This window comes from Oreochromis niloticus, linkage group LG3 (assembly GCF_001858045.2).
Source record: "Oreochromis niloticus isolate F11D_XX linkage group LG3, O_niloticus_UMD_NMBU, whole genome shotgun sequence".
Lineage (NCBI taxonomy): Eukaryota > Metazoa > Chordata > Actinopteri > Cichliformes > Cichlidae > Oreochromis > Oreochromis niloticus.
Window position 1 is genome coordinate 5,050,703 of NC_031967.2, and position 21,809 is coordinate 5,072,511.

The window sequence follows — 21,809 nt, forward strand, 5'->3', positions numbered from 1 at the left end:
TCCTCTGGGAGCTTTTTTCGCTTCGCTTCCTTCCTTTTCGCATCTGTTAAAGTGAACACCTACGGGAAATTGATTCTTGCCGGTTATTTGTACTGTTTATTTTCTAGTGGAGCTCCCTGATGAGATGTGGAAGCTGCGACACATATTTATTGTTTCTAGCAAAAAAAAGAGGAATGCTTGCCAAGTATTTTTCTTTTTTGGGAAAGGTTGGCGTTGGTGGTCAGAGGAAAAACGAGGGGATAAGAAGGGAGAGTGAGGGTTAGGAAAGGCAGACAGAGAGGAGAAAACTTGGGATGACAGACCGATCAGAAGAAGAAGAATAAAGGGACACATGTGAGGAAGTTTTGTCTCGGCTAGAGCTGTTGCAAACTTTTGGGACTTGGGATTTTTCCCCTCCATTGGGTCTCTGTAATGGCTGCCGTTTTGGATTTAGTCAGCAGGCACCGAGTTGGCCAGAGATGCTAACTCTGATCTGCCTCACACACAGTTGGGGAGATGGGATAAAGGCTTCAGAATGAGATGTAGTGAGACATTGCAGCGCCACAGCACAGCTCTCCTTTAGGACACTTCTGGCTCCAGTGACTTCCATTATATCCCGGTGTGACTAAAATACTGATTTGTGATAGCGAATGCGGGCGATTAGCTCTCTTATTTTTACTTCTGTCCACACATGAAGGTAATAGTGCGTTGAGATTTGTACTTATAAGATCTGAAAGATATGGAGGTTTTCCATGCTTGGTGAGTTTTACAGAATTGATGAAACACTAAAGGCACTTGAAGAGGAGACCCACGGGGCTGATTGTTTTCCTCGCTCTGGTCAAAAACCCTGAAACATGTAAAGACCCTCTGAGGCGCTGATGTAAGAAAAATCACTGGAGACCAGAGACCATAAACCCCATATTGGCAACACAGCCTGGACCATTACAGGCCATCCATTTCAGAATGAATGATCCCGGCTGTTTGCCACACACACACACGCACACACACACGAACCAGTGTGTAAGTCTTGTTCAAGTATACCACTCACCCTGCATAGCAAATCACACACAGAAGGATACATTAAAATACATCAATCTCTTTAGGAGTGAAAACAATAAATGTTAAAGGGACCTTCATTTATTTTTGCTTAGACACATTTTGTTGAAATGACCCAGAGCAGCTGTGTCACTGCTGAATTTGGCGTTCAGTCATTTGCTTTGTTTTAACCCTCTGAGTTTTGCTTTACATCAAGATGGGGACAATGGGAAGATGTTGCCACTTGGAGATTTGTGTCTTTTAGCAGGAGTTAGAACATTGTTAGCTTCGTATTTAGTTCTTGTCCCGAACGACTGCAGTAACCTGTCCAAGTTCTTCCAGATATCAGCATCCAGGGCAAATTATGTTCAAAGATTAAGCATCGTTTATAACAAGGTTATAACTGAGGGCTCTCTGAATTTTGTCACCAGCGGGGCAAAGCTGGGAAATCAATCAGATTGTTTCAATTTACGAACGTGGACGACGGTAGCAGCGAGAGAAGCCCCCAGCGGTTAGTGTGGGTGGAGTTTGATTTGCTGTTAGGTGGTTAGATTCTGCTTAGAGGTTTCTTAGCTTAAATCTCTCTCCGTGTCCTTATCAAAGCAACAAACAGCTTTAACCCTTTGAGCTTAGCAATGTCCTCTAATCCCCATTCATTATCTAATCTAGTTACAAACAGCATCTTCCAGAGCCACTTTGCCTCTTCAGTCTGTGACGTGTGTAAAAGGTTCCTTTAATGAATCCCATAATATTAACAAATAAAAGACCTTGCAGATTTTTTCCCCCCCAAAATGCACCCAAAAATGATCAAAGCCTGCACTTGAGATTTAATGGGTGTTTATTTGTTTATTTCTCCTGCCTACTTTCTGCAAAAGCTCTCATCTAAATGATTGGATACAGGCTCATATCAAACTATAGAAGAAAGAGAATAATAGATTCAGTTTAATGCTCAGTCTCTTTAGAGTTTCATAGCATGCACAAATCATTTCATAAGTGGGTAAGTCATTTTTTATTGATCCACTTTTTCATTCAACTTTCATCTCCCAAGCCTTTTTAATTCTGATTTGTGTCCTAACTAACCTCAGTGAAAGTGCATTCCCCGGCATGTCAGAGGAGAGCAGAGAAGTCAGTTTACTCGAGCTGGAAATGAATGCAAGGATTGTTTTGTTTCCATGAAATAAATATGCAAGCACTTCATTTATCTCGTTTGTCTGTCACATGAATACTTCATTTAGCTCTTGCAGACAAATTTTATCTTCTGAATTCATGTGTGCATGTTTTATCGTTCACAATTCCATTTCAGGAACCCCTAAAGGTATCTGGCCTCAAAAGCTTAATTCATGATAATTGCAGTACATCTCTTATGCAAATAGTGATGTTACTGTAAAGTCTTAGATTCTTATCCTTGTACTGTTTTTTTTAGTTTGCTAGAGTTCTGTGTGCGCTAGTTAGCGATAAAAAAAATTTGTCTGTGGAGTAGAAGCTCGACTTCTTCTTCTTTCTTTCTTTAAAAGAAAAATAAGAATCAACCACCTTCAGCAGCACAAACACGCGGCACAAGACAGAGAGGTTGGGACATTCAGCACTCAAAGGGTTAAAGAATTGTCACTTTCATGGCATCACATTAAAAACTTGTGGCTCAAGTTCTGTGTAACGTTGGGCGGGAAATGGAGCCCACACGCTGAACAAACACTTCAACAGTCCCTTTAACTTTTAGTGACTTTCATGGGGATTCTTTTCCTTGAGGATCCACTGATAGTCATTCTTTTCTTTTTGCTCTGTTTTCATGAGTGATTAGTCAGTACAAGTTCACATTCAGCCAACAAAAGACACATGAAAGAAGCAAACGGATTCACTAGGTTGTTTACATGTGGTCAGGTTATTACGGGGTTATGTTGGGTTATTCGGGAGTTATTTCTCTGAAGAGATGCAGCCCCAGTTTAAGGTGCTTTGGATAAGGTCCTTTTGATATCTCCAAATCAATACTTGAGAGGAATGAAAACTTATAGAAGGTAATTGTTTTTTGGAATGAGAATTTTTTTTTCACATTGAACAGCTTTAACTGACAACTAGATATAAAACTGAGAGGAAAAGAAAATACCTTCTGACAATACCTCATTTGCAGCGTGGCTTCCCATCACTGGAGATAAAGAAAAACTTCAAAAGAATTAGCTAATTATATATCAGTCGCTCATTTTCAGGCTTTTAAAGTCTGCACTGGGTTATAATGGACCCACAGTCGTGTGAAAAAGCCAGATCGTATTCACCCTTGATGCTTGGCACTGCACCTCTTCCAGAGTGGTGGTTAACGGTAAGTTAGGCAGTTAGATCATTAGTGGAGTTAAAGGGATTTTATTACCTTTGTCGAGTAGCCACTCGTCAACTACCCGACCAAGTCGGTATGGGATTCTTTGTCTAGCAATAGCCAGGCGCTCATTATCAAAGTTCCCTTTAAGAAATTTGGAGAAGACAAATTAAGAAAAGGTTACACAAATCTGGAAGTTGAAAGGTTAGAGGTTAGAAGGGCAACATGGCAAATGTTTAGCAAGTTATGTACTTTAAATCAGCTTTAGTTAGGACAGGAAGAACTTGTGGATGTGTTTTCGGGCTGGTTTGTTTGGTTAGACAAGTTAACAGCATTCTAGTTACCTTGAAGTTTAAATGATTTTTTTAAATGCACTAACAAGTTAAACAGATTTATGAATTATTTAGATATAGTATGATTACATTTGTGGAAGTGGTAACTTATAATAGCTGTCACAGAATCAGCAGTCAGTAAACAACACAATTATTACAGTATGAAATAATAAAGCAGAAAAAAGATTTCCCATTGTTATTTCACATGAGCATGACATAATCACAGAGAACTAAAACACATTTCATGGTTGTTCCAAGGAAGACATATTTAAGTTCCTGCAGCACACAAAGCATTGCTGATTAGCAAACCTCCACCTCCCGGCCCAACAGGATGGCATTCTGCCTGTGGAGCATCACTTCACTTTACATCCACTCTGACTAAAGAGAAAAAAGATTTAGTGAAACTGTCAGCACTGAGTTTTTCTCAGGTTTTTTTCTTCCTTCTTATGCATTAATGGAGCACTTCTCAGTGGCGCTTGGCAATTAGCATCACTTCATCAACGTGTCAAAGAAGTTTCATTGCTGCTGTGCAAACTTATTATCCCTCACTTCACTTCAATCAACCTTGGGGTCATACGCTGTACCTCTTATAGCACTGTCAACAGAGACAGAGCTGGAATTAGGGAAGACGAGGGCTGATGTGACCAGGGGTTTTAATAAAGTCTAATGCGGTGGTAAAGTCAGAGGATTAATTAGGTGTTTTGTGTACGTCAAACAGCAGCCTTTGCCAAAAACCTGAGAGCTATGCTAGCTAAAATTAGGTCAGGGAATCCCCTGGTGTCCTTGCAGAGGGTTCTGCGAGTGGTACCAAAAAATGAGAAGCACTAAAGTATATATATATATATATATATATATATATATATATATATGTATATATATATGTATATATGTATATATATATATGTATATATATACATATATATATATATATATATATATATATATATATATATATATATATATATATATATATATATATATATATATATATATATATATATATATATATTGATGTAGTATATACACCAATATATAAAATATATGACATGTAGGAATGTGTCCAAAATGCATTACTTGCTACAGTCTGAGAAGAAAAGAGTGGACATAGATTGAATTGGAGTTTATAGCAGGTTACTGACAGGAGATGCTGATGGAATTATCTGCAGAGAGATGAGTCAGGGATTCAGGGAAGGTTTGGGAACAGTGTCTAAACAGTAAACACTCTAAGCTTGGAGTGTTACATCCTGCATCCTCACAAGTATACGCTGATTTTGCCCCAACTCGCCCCCCTTAGCACCACCCTCTGTGGTGCCGCAGTGATCTAAAATAGACCACCTCTCAGTTCTGCAGTACCTACATCTACTCCCCAGGGGTCTCTCTACCCACGCCTGCCTCTGTAGAAATGGCTCACACAAGCAAGAGGAGGTGCGTTTGCACGTGCGCATACTGTATATGAAGGGAAACAGTTGTTTGTGTGTGGGGCAGAGGGCCAAAAGATAATGAAATCTGAACAGAGAAAACGCAGGGAGAAGGAGGAAGCCTGGGATAAATGATAGCTGGCACACTGATGACGAAAATAGGAATTTTGTCTGGAATTTTGATCTTTGAGTGAGTCTTTTTGGTGACTTGAGACCCTCAAGTCACGAACCTGCTCTTTTTAAGTAGGTTAACATTTGGACCATCTGTGTTTTCTTTCTGAAACTGAAATTAGTCTAAATTGAAAGGAAACGCTCATGCAGCAATTACACGCATGTGTTCACATTGCACTTAAGATTATCCAGGCACAGCTCTGACTTCTGGAAAACCAGTACGGCAATTAGAGTGCACATACAACCCTGGTTTTAGAAATGACACGGCCACTCTGCTGCAATCACTGAATTAGAGAAGGAGAGACAGATGCCGCTGGCAGCAGAGAGGGACGAGGGGAAGATGGGACAAATGAGAGGGTTGTGGTGGTGATGGTGGGGGTTGCAGAAAGATGGCGATCAAAATAATAACAGAGTGAAAGCAAAATTGTGGGAGGCAGTAGTCCTTAGTGAGATGAATCAATTGTGTGCATGCATGTTCTCCTCCTACTGCTGCATCTGCCATTTCATCCACAAATCCTGACTAAATCTCCTCCCTCCTCTAACTTTCACTTCTGAATCAGCCACTTCCAGCAACACAATCCAATACAAGATCCCTTTTACCAGCCAAATAATTTGTGGATAATGATCATCCACCGGTACTTCTCCCTCTAGTGGCAGCTGTTTGACACTACATGGCAAACTACTTCAAAAATGGGTTCACCCTCCTCATCCTCTGTGTCCTTTCCATGAAAATGTTCCTTTCCTTTCTTGTTTCCATCATTCCTTCTCTAATCCCTTTCCCTTGTCTTACTCACTTATCCATTTCCTCGTGCTTGCTCCTTTCCATCTAACTGCTCTTCTTCTCTGCTTGTCCTTCCCTTATTCTCAAACAATCCTTCAGCCACACTTGGCGCTGTCCTTTTTCTCACCTCCCCTTGCCAAAACTCATTTTGATTTCTTTTTTTGCTAATAACTTCCATGCCCTATTCTCCCTTGCACCTATATCCCTCCTTTTCATCTCCCGTTTCCCTCGTTCTTTATAAATTCTTCTTCAGCTACTATTTTTCTGTTTTTTCTCCTTCTATTCGCTATGCACCGCTGTCATTTCTTGTCCATCCAAACTCACCGTTACTTCTCCCCTTTCATCACATATCTCTCACTTGCCCCGTTAATTCCCTGCCTTTGTTTTGTTTTATTTACCTTCACTCAATTTTACCTCTGTATTCTTCATTTCCCCACGACGCAGCAAGTTTATTACTAAGATATTAGATGTAGTACACAGGCGCTTCCACACAGTGTGTGGCAGGCAAAGTAATAAATGCTTAGCGTGTAGAGTGTGTACTGTATGTAAATGTGTGTATTCCTTCCCTGGTGAACAGGAGTGAGTGACAACATCCTCATCAACAACCAAAGACAGCAGAGAAATCAACAAGGATGCTTCTTATCTAACGACTTGAAACAAAAACAAAAAAAAGAGGGACAAGAGGAAGAAAACAGAATCTGATGGAAACCACGACAAACAGAATTTGACTATAAATTTAATTTCAGCAAAACATATGTGCAGTGGCAAGGGACAAAAAGAGGCACAACGTCCTGTTGGACAGGTTTTTTTTATGTCCTCTACACTGCAATTTCTAAAACCCAAATTCCTCTGTGTCCTGCTTGTGTGTTTGCATCTGTTTGTATTCGGATCCTTAGAGAAATAAGTCATTCTGTGTGAAACAGTGATGCTTCTCCCTTCTCGCTCCTCTCCCCACCAGCTGAAGCCTGCTCTGCATAAGAATAGGGAGGGGGGGGATAGATTAAACAGCTGGGCCCTTCTCCTCTTCTTCTCCACCATTATCGCACTCACTCCATTCCCAGGACTGTTCTCTTCGCTTGATATGAAAGATGGAGGAACAATGCTATCATACCTGGTGCTCAAGTAAAATCTGATATACAAGAGAGGGACAGAGTGATAAACAATCAATCAGTAATCAATCAGTGGTTCTATTACTTTGAGGGATGTATTTTTTTCCTTTTATAGCCAATGTTCACCAATGGAAAGCAGTGTATCAGATATAAAGAAATATTCCCTTAAAAGGTGCACACACTTATGCAAGGAATACAGTTTAACAATATAATAGCCCTGTTGCAAAGTCTTTGATGCACTCAAAATGGGCTAATGAAATGTAGGATCTTAGGTTTTTGGAGCTTTATTCATACTAGGACCAGAAGTGAGGCTCTATTAGCCTTTGTTTACCTGATTTGGACCATTAATTTTTAAGCTCGCTCGTAATTCTGGAGTAAACACTATGTCCTCTAATAATCTAACATAATAATGTGGAATAATATGATAATGAATGGATTTGTTATTGTTGATTTCTAGGTTAAATAATAATGTGTAGCAGGCACAGAGCCTATCAAATATGAGCCTAAGCCTATACTTCATAAATGGTAAATGGAGTGGTTCTTATGTAGCGCTTTTCTACTCTTCTGAGCACTCAGAGCACTTTACATTCATTGCATTCATCCAAGTACATTTTCTTAGTGCTTTCTAACTAACATTCACACACTCCGATGCATCCATCGGAGTAGGAAATTTGGGGTTAGTATCTTGCCCATATTTGGCACGCAGACTAGGGGAATCAAACCAGCAACCTTCCGATCAGTAGATGACCTGCTCTACTGCCTGAGCTACAGCCACCCCTGTACCTACTAACTGGGCTGTAATAACTGTACAAGGTGACATATTTGTAAGTCTTGTATTCATAAGGCATCGTGTAAATGCCTGACATGAATAAAACCTGTGTATTTTAATCATGGGTGCACATCACTAGCTCGTCCCAGGGTGAGCAGCACAGTGTAGTCGACTGTGCACGTGTCAACATTAGTGGCTGGATCACAATGCTTATGTTTGTATGTCTGCCCAACCGAGGCTCAAATCTCAGTCGCACATGTCTGTTCTCTTTGCCACCTGGAGCATTGGCGGGATTAACAGCTATGATCAGACTGGTTTTGGGTAGGTATCACAGCTGTGTTGCTAGGGGCAAGGCAAGGGCACGCTGATTGACTGGCACCCTGGGGAGACACAAAGCAAGGTAGGGGAGGCAGGGGACCTGCGCAGCATGCTAGGACTGCAGAGTGTGTCTGAGAGTGTCGGATTTGGATGTTTTGATAATCCAGCATATGAATCACACACTGTCTCTTTGCGAATCAGTACAAACGTCTATGTCTGTGTGATTACATGCGATTGTGTTTGTAGCAACTCTCCAAGGAGCCAACTGCATATCATGTAGCTCTGCAGGCAGCCAGATGCCCTTGTACAGGACACCCACATTGGAAATCCATCCATAAGAATGGAGATTACATTGGAGACGATTGGCCAGCAGCCATCCCGCTCTTCCTCCTCTCACAGAAACCTCTCTCCATCAACCTAGCCTCATTCTGCTTTTCATTTGGTAACTTTAGATGGATTGCTCTCTTATCCACTGGGTGTTTTCAAGAGCAGATTGGCATAAGAAACCATAGCCGTATGTACTCTAACCTCGTGCTACTAGATGCATCTCCTCTGTTGTTCTTACATGCTTGCTCCTTTTTTTCTTTTGTTCGGTTCTTTTATTAATAAATGTGATCAAATTGTGATTTTATAGTGATTCCAACAGGTGTTTGGGAAAGATGGCAAGTAATTCGGATCCAGTGTCACTCCAGAGTCAAATTTCAGTCTATTTTTCAGGGAGATGATTTTAAAGAGTCAAAAATTGACAAAATTGACATGATAAGGTGACAGTTTTGGATCTGTTTTTTTTCTCCTCCATCTTTTTTTAAACCAGAGACTGCAGACGAGTTTTGTCTCTTCATGTGAAACGCGAGGGAAAAGAAAGCGATTTACCTACCCACCATGCTCTTTTGTTCAATGTAAATACATCAGCCATCATTCACGTCTGCCTGCATCTCAAACAGACAGCTCGCTGTTTTAACAGCTAGCTCATCTGTCTTTCATCTTTGCAGCAGTTATCAATGCAGCAGCTCGTTTTCATTTCTTCCCCTCTTTCGTCTTGCTTCGACAGGATCCTCACCATCTTTCATCTCGGCCACGGTGGATTTGTGCGAGGGTGGCTGCCAGAGTGAGCCAAAGAAAGCCCCCTCCCCCCACCTTCCCAACCCCAACTCGTGTGGAAATCAAAGTTGTCACTTCTCTAATTACCCAAAGCAATCTTTTCCCTCTCCTGATCTGCACTACTTAGCTGTGTCTCTCCTCTTTCCCTTTCTCTACTCATCATTACTTCCTTGACTGTTTTAGTGTTCACTCTCTCTCCATCATCCCATAGCCACAGGCCAATAATTGGAGATACCTTCCAACTGTGCAAGATCCAATCACAAGAAGTCACAGAGCACCAGAGGCCCAATAAGAACCAGCAGAATGAGGGGGGAACTATCATTAGAGACAAGTGACTAAGCTGGCTGACTTCAATTAACTCTTACTGGCTTTTCTGCTGTACCTGTACCCTGAATGTAATAATGTAAGAGCCCAAAATATGACAAATGTTTGTCACACATCGAATCACATTAAAGCTTTAAGAATAATATTTATTTATTTTTTATTATAAAGAGCTGTTTTCAGGGTAAAGTTCAACTTAAAAACTCCACCTGTTTATAGTAATAACGTCAAAAAAAAATGAATGAACAACAGAAACTTGTGTTAGCGACTGCGGATTACAGAAACACAGAGCTTCTTCGGCGCAAGCTATCGTCGAAACAGTCATTCACTACCTCACAAGGGACGGTGCATTAAAATCTCTATCGTCATTCAAAGTTTATAAATGATTCATAATTTTTTATGTGAAATCATATCATATAGAATAACCAATGACTAGTTTATAGAGTTTCTGTGAAAGACATTTTTTAAGAATTTTGAGCAAACGGAAACATTTTGTGCTCAATTCCAGCAGATAGTTACTTTTGCACTGCTCCGTACTGTGTTGGCGTTAATGCTGAATAAGTCATGTAGGGGCTGTTTCAACAATGCAGACTAATTAGAGCCAAGATCAGGTGACCCTTGATTTTCCCTTAGTTATGCTGCAAATGCCATAGGTTTTGCACTCTCTGTGTGTTTATACACCACTCTGCATTTAATCATTAGTTATTATTCATTCCTGTCTCTCTTCTACAGTGTGTCTTTTTTCCTGTTTCCTTCCTCTCACCCCCAGCTAGTCATGACAGAAGGCCGCCCCTCCCTAAGCCTGGTTCTGCTGGTTTCTTCCTTTTAAAAGGGAGTTTTTCTTTCCCACTATCACCAAGTGTCTGCTCAATGGGGGTCGACTGACTGTTGGATTTTCTCAGTATTATTTTATGTATTGTATTGCCTTACAATATAAACTACCTTGAGGCAACCGTTATTGTGATTCAGGACTGTATAAATAAAATGGAACTGAATTATTAACGTTATGAAAAATGAATAAACGAGCCTAGTTTCCAGTATATAAAGTTGCTGGTGCCATACCATATGACAGTTAAAATGGTTTCCTGCCAATCCCACCATGTAGTTCACCCCACACCATCATCTGTCATCTAGTGCTTGGAGGAACATTAAAGCGATGCAGGTCTACTTCAGTTCTGCTGGTTTAGAGGCCAAAGCTGCTGAAGTAAAATCTAGTCCATGTTCAACTAAAGTCTCCATGCCTACAGCCATTTGTCTCACTCTGTATAGAGTGCACCCTTCTTTCCTAATCAAGTTGCTCACCCCTATTTTTAGAGTGCTCTCATATAGCTTTTGCTAAAGGGAAAAGGGAAGCAGATTTTCTGGGCTGCCACAGTCCCCCCCTCCTCACATTGACTATTTTTCTTCCAGTTGTTTTTTTTTTTTTGTCTCCCTGACTGCGGAGGTAGCAGAGACAAAGATGGTTACCGACGCACCGTGGCAACATAAAGGTAAAGATAAAAAGGGGAAGGAGGAAGGAGAGAGCATAGCCAAGAGCTTTGTTGACCCCTTTACTCAGACCATTTATCTGAGTAGTACGAACATCTTAACAACTCAGTCGGAAGAGCTGAAGCTGACCTTGCTGGTACAAAGAGTCTCTCTTCTTCTGCGAATCCATGTCTTTCCTCTTCACTTTTTCCCCCTGACTATAAATGCCAGCCTTCACGCTGCACAGATCCTCTAAGTGCCTTACAGAGTGAAAACAGGCAATAACAACAGCCCTGACTTTGTACTTTGTCTTTATCTTTCCTCTTTCCTTTTCTGTTCTTGTCTTATGATCTGTATTAAGACCTGGGCTGGATTACTCAAAGTCAACATTATCTGGAGCAGCAAGTAATTTATGTTTTACAAACTTATTCTAAGTTCATGCACGATTCTACATTGCACGTGAATGGTGTGTATATGCTCTATCACATTGGACAGGCTATATGAAAAGAATTTCCAAAATCTGGGACAAATGAAGTTTATCTTAGTTTATCTTATCTTAATCTTGCCCGCTGTGATGCAATCCAATTTGTGAAGCTCTTATTAGTCAGTAACATTCTTTATCCATCAGTAAAAAGCCTTATCCATCTCAGCAGTAACAGCAGCTTGCTTCCAGCATGCATACTGGATTTCACCTCCCCCCACCAAACCACTCCTTCTCTTTCTTCCTCTCTCTTCCTTCTTCTCCATTAGACATTTTCGGCAATGCATCCCCTTTGCTGCACTTTGCCGCACTTTCCTTTTCCTCTCTTCTACCTCCCCTGCCGTCAGACCCTCCATCCACGCATCCATTGCCATCCCCTAACCGCCACTTCTTCTTTCCAGTTCTACTCAACTGCAGTCAGAAACTAAAGCAAAGTGACAGCTCCATAGTAAATCTGCTGCTTGTAAATACAGCTCTCAATGACTAGGAAACAGTAGGATTGCACACTGTGAGCTCTCATTGGTCATAATGACACAGTTATGAGGCAGCAAAATATGGTAATCGCAGCCAATATGCTTTGATGGTGTTGATATAACTGTGGTTGTAAAATGCAGAATGATTATTCAAAGCTCAGGGGACACCTTAGTGAATCCCAAATGCCAAGTGTGGTATAAACCCACATAAAATGGATGGATTTTTCCTGAAGCTGAATTCTTACTGTAATATCACAACTCCCTGTGGCCTGCGACTATAGTCACAATCAATTCAATTTTCCTCTCTCTATCTAATCCAATGGGGCCCAGCCCAGCTGTCACTGGGCAGACAGACCCCTAGATTCACAGAAAGAGTTAATGTGATGGAGTAGTATGACACAAATCAGACAAACAGATTCACATATTACAATTTACTACAAAAACTATACTGTATCTCTTTATAAATAACAACATGTCTCCCTTCACAGCTTAGAAACAGCTAAGGTGGAAAAATTGTTTCAGTTGTTGAAAGGGCAACTGGCTCCTTGTAAGAGAGGGATTACTGCTATAGCGGCCTCCACTCACTAAATCTGACCTCTCCTTGGGGTGTTTCAGCAGCTTGATTGGCAAGAAAGTAAAGAACAGGGAGAGAATAACTCAAAAAAGAGGAAAAAAAGACATTTGTGGAATTTGATCCATGAGCAGGATTTTAAAATCTAAACTACAATTTAGAATTAAATCTGCTTTTTGATCAAAATCATATACACCCATGATGCATTCAAAATGTTGGACTGTCCCTGCTGCCTATAGTCTTGTTCTGTGTTTCTAGAGCTGCGCCCATACCCAGGTTCCTTATGAAAACTACTGCCTGCCTTTCTGCAAGCGAGAACTCATCATTTGCAAGAGAGAGGAACCTGGGTGAGGTCTTACATGGGGATAATATTGTGAACACCCTTTACAGTGTGGAGATGAAAGTGACAAGAAATGTGAGCTGGTGTGCGACAAGACAAGGCTCAGCAGAGAAGAGTGTAAGGCAGGAGGACCAGTACATCCACCTTACTGCAGTGAAGCAAAGAAATTATTTAATCTCCTGCTGAACTTGTGATTTTGCTCAATTACAAAGAAATGAAGACTCTCTAATGAAAGTTTCCTTTTAATGGAGACTATCAACCAGAAGTAAATGACACATAAAAACTTATATAAAATGATTTGCATTTTATTGAGAGAAATAAGTACTTGATCCTCTACAACCCAGCAAGAATCAATCAATCAATCCATTACAAATACTCCTGATCTTAATCCGTCATGTGTATAAAGCACACTTGTCCACAAATTCAGTTTCTTCCATTCCAACCTCTCCGCCACCAAGCTGCCACGGGCAAGACCAAAGAGCTCTCAAAAGATGCTAGGGACATAACTATAGACCTGCACAAGGTTAAAAGACCATCAGTAAGGAGCTCATGCAATTTTCTTCCATTTCCAATTATTTGAAAATAGATGAAATATAAAATGATCATTATCACCCTCCATCTGCAAGATCTTGCCTCATGGATTGAGGACGATCGTGAAAAAACTGCTGAATCAGCCCAAAACTACATGGAAGGAGCTTGTTAATGATCTGAAGGCAGTTGGGACCACAGTCACCAAGGAGATCACTTGTACCACACTACACACTAATGCATTGAAACGTTGCAGTGCCTGCTAGGTCCTCCTGCTTAGGAAGGTACACATACAGCCCCATCTCAAGTTTGCTAGAGAACATCTAAATGATTCAGAGAAGGCTTGGGATGAAGTGTTGTGGTCAAATGAAACCAAAATCAAGCTAGTTGGCATTAACTTGATCTACCCAAAGAACACCATCCCCACAGTCAAACAGGCCATAGTTATGAATGGCTGTCTATCTCTCTGTGTTAGCCCTACAGTGGATTGGTGGCCTGTCTGGGGTCTACTTGTGTTTGAGGGGCCAAAGGGCAATATCGCATAAAATCTTGCATGAGAACCTCTTTAACCTCAGCAAAAACACTGAAGATGGGTCGTGGATTTGTCTTCCAGCATGACAATGACCCTAAACATATCGACAAGGCAACAAAGAATGGCTAAAAAAAAGCACATTAGCTTTGAGTGGCCAAGGGGCACTAAAGAAACTTGAAGGATTTAGAGAGTTTCTGTAAAGATGAGTGGACCAAAATCCCTCCTGAGATTTGTGAAAACCTGGTGAGCAAACGAGAAAAGTCTTACTGCTGTGCTTGCCAACAAGGGTTTTTCTCCACCAAGTCATTTTTTTTTCTGGGGCTTTGGTTGATATTTGGTCTCTCACGATAAAATTAAACTACCACAAAAAACGAAGACTCCCGAATCACCAGTGAGCAAAAGTACATATTCTCTTGGTACTCCAGCTTCCTCCCACAGTCCACAAACATGCACATTAGGTTAATCTGACATTCTAAATAGGCCGTAGTTATAAATGGTTGTCTGTGTCTCTGTGCTAGACCTACAGTGGATTGGTGAGCTGTTTGTGGTGTACCTCCAGGCAGAACTGCAAGCCTGAATTGGATATACAGAAGAAAATTAATGGATAGATGGATGATATACACTGTGCAAGACTCCAGAGACACGAGCTTTAACAGAAAATCAATGGTAAAAAGTGTGGCAGCCCTGTCCCCACTGCATAATTAACAAGTTCATTCTGAAATAAAATCACTGCAGCCATAAAAACTAACAACAGCAAATGACAAAAAAAGTTTAAATTACCAATTTGTGCCATCATTATACACTATAAATTGCCTTCAGATCACTTCAGTAAGACAACTTTCTGTAACTTTAGAGAAAAACATTATATGACTCATTCATCCTCTTAGAAAAAAGCTAAAAGCACCATTGTTCACAACTCTGCTGTATGGACATAATGGACATTACTCAGTTTCTAGACTCAGTGACTACTTGTGATTTTGTTCAAGGAGGTTTCAGCATTTAACAAAGTTACATATACTTTGACGAATGTGGCATGCCAGTAGCAAAAATAAAGAAAAGCTATGAAGAAGTGAGCAAACACGACTCTTTAACATTAGCCATGCTGCAATTTATAAGTCTGCTAACATCTGCATGCCTAATTATCCGACCATGTAAGCCTATATATAATTGTAACTTTGCATTTGTCAAAGGAACTATGTGTTTCTTCTTTTAAAAGCTGCAGTTTAGCTTTAATTAATGTTCAGTGAAGCTCTGTAAAAACACTGTATGATACATAAACTAACAAACACTGATGCAGAGCAACAGTCATTCTTAAGTTTTTATTTTTCTGTATTAACATTCTTCTCAAACAGGCTTCCTGTGAATAAATGTTCAGGCCTCAAACCAGAAAATAATACTTTGGTCACTCAGAAATGAATATTCCTAAAGGGCAATGCCATAAAATCATAAACAAACCTTTTAAGATAAAAAATAATTAACCACATGAGACCACTTCCTTTCTCACAGCAGATGACCAGTAAATAAAGGGACTAGGGTGTGAAATGGTACAATTACAGCCCGTATGTCACCGGTGCTAACATCTGCCTGTTTTTCTGAGGCAAGGTTGAGGTGCTCAGTGTGACATGGGGAGGTTTTTATTGAGCCACTATGCCATTTTGGGAAAATGGGAGGTGGGGCGGGCCAATAACTGTTGCTGAAGGAGCCACCGGGGACACCTGACATGCTGGATTAGTTGGCCGAGCGTTCCTCTGACACTTTTTGTCTGCTCTCTGTCCATCAAATACAATGTGCACATGCACACAGACACACACAAACATGCTGTACTATGTGATGCACCCAGACAGATGCATGCACTGTCACACGTAGAATCAGACATGGACCACAACACCCACAGACACACAGACTCCCCGAGGACTACTAACATCACTTCGTGGGACGTCAGGAGACGTGTTGCTTAGCCGCTGAATGTGCCTGACCCGTGACGACCACATTTGCTGTCAACATCTTGTCTCTCCAAATCATCACCTCGAAATGGCCTTCTGTTTAAAAGCTTGCTGCTGGCCAGCCCCGGTTTTAATAAAGGATTTGTGAGTAAAGCGATGCAAAATCTTCAGTAATCTTCAGATATTTTGGGCTGTGGCCACTAATAGTGTGCACAAACGTGTTTTTTTTTTTCAGAATAAGATACAGAGAGGAAATCTGCCACTGCCTTTTTCACGAGGAATGACGGCTCTAAATTCTCTGTTTTACCTCCACCTTCCTTGTGGCCTCATCCTCTGGGAGCTTTTACCAGAAGCCCAGGGAACCCACATGTAACTCTCTATATGCACAGAATGTCAGACAGGGTTCAGAACTGCAAAAGTATACCAAGGAGACTGCTTGATGTGGGTCACAAAAGTCCCTCTGGGGAAGGGGATTTCACAGGAAAGTGCATTTCCTTGTTTTGTTAGAGGGACCAGACAAATATGGTACCTGTACCATCCAACAGACACACCATTGCAGGCATTTTTCGTGACAACTTGTTCTATTTTTCTTGAAATCTGGTTTACAACGACAGCATAAGATGACATAAGTTTTCTGCTGGGACAACATAGCAATGACACTGCATAATGTGAGCATCAAGAAAATGAAGTAGGTTTGAATACAGTCCCAAACCGTGAGCGCAAACTATTTTGTCCTATTTAGAGAATCAGAAGATGTCTAAATCTCCAATCTGGGTCATGGGAACTTGTTTCAACAGGGGACCTCCTTTTTCTTTCTCTACAAAAATATAACATCACTTTCTCTCTCCCTTTATGCACCTCATGTGTCAGTTAAGAAGTTGCAATCCCAACACATCCTTCACTCAGTGTCTCTCTCTCTACATACTCCTCCACCTATCTGCGCCTAAGCCTCATCCTAAGTTTTGCTTTCCTAATGTGTAACATGTCTATGTCCCTAGGACAAGCCGCCCCCCAAGCATTATGATGATGAACCTTCAAAGTGGGTATGGGAGCAATCAAAGCTGACACCCAAAAAAAGTTAGAGTGTAATTAGCTCACATAAATGAAACAAACCGATTCTACAGCCAGTTAGCCCCCCTGCTACCACCCACACGACCCCTCTCATCTTCATGACCTCCTAAAAGTTCCAGCCCCTGGCAGCCCGAGCACAAAACTCATCAAATAAACTAACAAACAAAAACAAAATCACACTCTTCAATTGTTGATTAGCACAGGAAAAGGAAAGAAATGTTTGATGAGGACAACAACCGCAGCGAGGAGGGCGGAAGGGAAGAGGAATAAAAAGAATACGATATGGGATGTGCATTAATGTTTCTTGATGAAACGAAACATAGATTCGGATGATGACACTCACTTGCCAATGTTAACAGGCTGCTCAGCTGTTATTTTCCGAGCGGTTTGCGCTATTGTTAGATGAAGGCTCCTTTTTGGAGTGTGTGCTGTTGTAAAAAGGGCTGCATTTCCATCATAATAACAACTGAAAAGAGTGAACTGTCACACGGCACTTCCTTTTCTGGCTGTGATGCATTCCCCTCAGTCTGGCCTTGCTGTGTTGATGGATGAGCGAGAGAATATGCTTCTCTCAATGCCAAAACAAAGCTTCAGAATATGGGATCACTGCTGTGACAGAGAATGTCACAGTCCCACTGCTCTATATGTCAACAAGAGTAAATATCATGACCACATTAGCGGCGGTCTCCCTGCAGTTTGAAACAATGATGATACATAGACAGTGCTTTTAGACAACGGGAAGAGAATGCATCGACTTAGGCACGGGTGGAGGTTTGCACATTGGACAGCATCGGTGCGGAATAAAAACAGTGCTTATTCGTTTGTAACATGAGACAGTCCTGTGTGGTGTTGCGTAGTCGTTATGGGAACACAAAATGTCTTCCTTTGAACAACCATGAACAAACGGGAAACACACTGGAGAGAGAAATTAAGGGGGAGCTTCAGCATAACCAAAAATAACTTCATATTTCAGACTGAAATAGAATACTATGATTATGGTTAAACAAAGAGTGGTGGAATTAACACACTCCCAGCAGTGACTCATCGGGTGTTTGCCCTCGTTTAAATGATGTTGCACCCGTGTTTATCTTGAAGCGGAGGCTTGAGTTAAAAACACCTCCATGCTTTCCCAGCTTGAGGTTTCCTCCCTGTTTATCCTGCCTAAAAACCTTGCTCACCAACCATACGTGGCTGGCATACTCACGTTCGGCTGGCCTCCATTCACTGCTGGCTTCACAGTGCCAGGAGCTACAATGGCAGACTAACCACAGAGAGCCGGTTGCACTTAGATGAGGACCGCTTGCCTCGGGAAGGCTGCTTGGCTCTTCCTGCCTTTTAGACCAGAACTGGACTTAATCACCAGGAATAATGCAAGCAGCCTCTAAATATGAATGCCGTGATAAATAAAACAGAATGTGTGTCTTTAAGAGAGAAAAAGATCACTTTTAGTTGCACATAGTTTGGGGGGCTAAAATAATGAATATTTCACTTGCAAAGCTCCTTCTTTCTCTCTCCACTTTGTTGCCCGGCTTATCGGAAAATTCAGACCTGTGAAGGATTTAATCCAATACTGACAGCTCCCTCCCTCCCTCAGTCCCTAGATCAAGCCCACTGTTCCTACCTGAGGGGAAACGTTCAATGACGGGCTGGTTGTCCACCTGTAGCGTGGCGTTTCCACCACTGCGTGTGAATCGCACCACGTGGTATTTGCCGTCGCTCACCATCACCGCGCTCTCCTCGATGGTTATATCGTCTGTTCCCACGTTGAAGATCACGCCGACCTTTCCCCGTTCCTGTAAACAGAGGTTGATGCAATATATGGTCAGACAAATGCACCAGCATGCACTAATACGTTAAGTTCAAACATACCCATAAAATATGACATGAAGGGTCAGGGTTAGTGGAAAAGCTTGTCCGCGGTCTCTTTTAAGATTAATCCCTCATTGTCCATTGCCCCGTCCCAACATCTGGTTTCAAACAGAATCTGGTACAATTCATGTGTTCATGGATTTGGTGAATTGAGAGCCACGATTAAAGGATCCAAATGTTTTAAATATTCAGCTTTAGGTAGGGTAGCTGTGGCTCAGGAAGTAGAGCACGCCATCTCCTAATCATAAGGTTGATGGTTCAATCCTGCCTGTTCCAAGCTGTATGCCAAAGCATCCTTGGGCAAGATACTAAACACTAAGTAGCTCCCGATGTGTGGATGTTAAATAGAAAGGACCGGGGTGTCCAACTCTAGGCCTCGAAGGCCGGTGTCCTGCAGGTTTTAGATGTGTCCTTGATCCAACACAGCTCATTTAAGTGGCTAAATGACCTCAACATGTCTTGAAGTTCTCCAGAGGCCTGGTAATGAACTAATCATTTGATTCAGGTGTGTTGACCCAGGGTGATATCTAAAACCTGCAGGACACCGGCCCTTCAGGCCTGGAGTTGGACATCCCTGACTTAGACAAAAAGAAGTGCTTTATCTAAATGATTAAACAAAACACGTTTTACAAAGTGCTTTGAGCACTCAAGTACACTCGAGTACTGTATTTTTCAGACTATGAGGCGCATTTAAAACCCTTAAATTTTCTCAAAAATCGACAGTGCGCCTTATAATCTGGTGCGCTTTATGTATTAATTCTGGTTGTGCTTACTGACCTCGAACCGATTTTATGTGGTACACGGCCCTCATAAATCTGTCAAAATGTTACTTTGGTAAGCTACAAAGCTGGATTGTCGGAGCATTACGGCTACTGTAGTCTGGAGCCTTGCAGAGAAATACGTACTGTGTGTACAAGGACCCCAAAATGGCACCTGTTAAGAGACATGCTTACAAAGCAGATTTCAAACTCTAGGCTATCAGTCATGCAGTAGAACATACGAATAAAGCAGCTCTGAGATAATTCAACATCACAATTTGATGGATTTGTGGAAGAGGAATGAACTGAAAAAGTGAGTGTACTGTTCTGTATTTTATTTGTTAAAACTTAACAATGTTGAGAGTTATTATGAAAGAGTTGAATAAAGTTTCACTTTATTTTGTTTCGCTTAATGTGCCTTATAATCCGGGGCACCTTATAGTCCGAAAAATATGGTAGAAAAAAGCGATTTATAAGAACCAGTCTATTTACCTTTTTTATAAAAAGGCTATTGCTATTGCTTAGGTTTAAGTTTGTGGACATTGTGCCATTTAAGCTGTCTTTAGAGATGATTTATAGAGTCCCTGGAAAAAATATCTCAACAGCTACTCAGCTGGCTGCAAAAACATCAGTGTTCCCAATAGTATCAACTGTTTATCCACCATCATGAACCAACAACTAACATTTTAATTTGACCAGTGCTTTCCATCGCTTTATTCTTTCTGGTGTTCAAGATAATTGTTATTTACAACACTGTTGTCTTTGTTACTTGTGTTACCCAAAGATACCCCTGTTGAGCGTAGCTAGATTCCAACTGGCACTGCATAATGAGAAAAAAAATCATGTCTTTTGTGTTTGAGAATGAATTACACTGACTGAAGCAATTGAGTTGTCAACTAAGCAGCAGTTACCCTGCACAGTTAAACTGCAGTCATCCAGCCGTGTAACAATCCATGCTAATAGACTAATACTGTTGTTCCTTTGTTGTCCTTTGGCAAAAATCAAAAGATATTTTTCTTCAGTCAACACAAAAAGCCCCGACTGCCTGAAGTCTGATGACACTCAGAGCGTCAGATCCCACACATACTAGCCTGGTAAGGGAACAGAGTACTTGCTGAGGACTCAGGCACCTTTAGTATTCATCAACCGGGTGACCCCCCCTCCCCTCTCCCATCTATTAGTGTTGACAGCCGCCCACTGCTTCGAGTTTATTACAGTCAACCGCCTACTCCACTCTCTTCTCCCGCCATCTCTCTCCTCTCCCTCTGTGGTTCCTGTCCTCAGTCCCAGGAAAGGTCAAAGTCATTTACAGAGTTACAGTCTGCCAGAGAGCCATAGAACAAGGGTGAGAGAGAGAAAGGGAGAAACAGAGGACATATCAGACAGCACCACTGCATGCAAGTTGTCTGTCTGACTGCAAAACCTCTGTTGCACTTTTGCCCAGCTGTAAGACCCTGCTCTGGTTACTGTTGCCCATCCTACAGACAGCAACACTTCCCGACTGTCACAGCAGGTCAAGCTCATTTGCCGGTGGGGTCACATTTGCACAGTGCTATCTCCTCACTGCAGCTACAACTTCATTGATTCTGTTACCTCATTAGGTATGTGCATTTATTTTGCCACTTTCCATATGCCAAGATATTCAGGGGTGAACCTGTGGCTTTTGCTTGCAGCAGTTTTCCATTATTCATAGCTGATTAAGTATTTTAAAAAAGAAAATAAGACACCCCTAATGTTAACAGATCTCAAAATAGCCAGTTAATTGAGTAAATAAGTGCAAAGGTTGTACAGTAAGTTAATGATCAGTATAATCAGCCAAATTTATGTGCATCTTAACTGCTCTTTGCTGCTGTGTAAAGTTGTTATAGTTTTCAGCCAAGGCCACGCTACAGCCATGCACCGATGTTAGCCGTGATTAGGGTATTAATTGAGCATGCTCAAATGGCGGCGCAACATGTTGGTTGTGATTAATGCTTCGCGGGGATCAGTAGAACATAAGACACAGTTGAACAGCCAGAATAAGCAAAAGGAATCAGTGTGGAACACAACAGGAAGCAGAGCTCAGCTGTCCTACGTGATGCTCCTAATGAAGCTAGATCTGTATGAAATTGATGGACTACTCTGTAGATGGACTCAT

General features: G+C 41.4%; 1 protein-coding gene across 1 annotated transcript in view; it reads right to left on the reverse strand.

Annotated features, from left to right (window-relative positions):
- nrxn2b (neurexin 2b) overlaps positions 1 to 21,809 on the reverse strand; it is a 643,742-nt gene that overhangs the window by 25,324 nt on the left and 596,609 nt on the right. Inside the window, 1 exon segment of the mRNA XM_025905407.1 lies at positions 18,667 to 18,838. Coding sequence (XP_025761192.1) covers positions 18,667 to 18,838 — 172 coding nt within the window.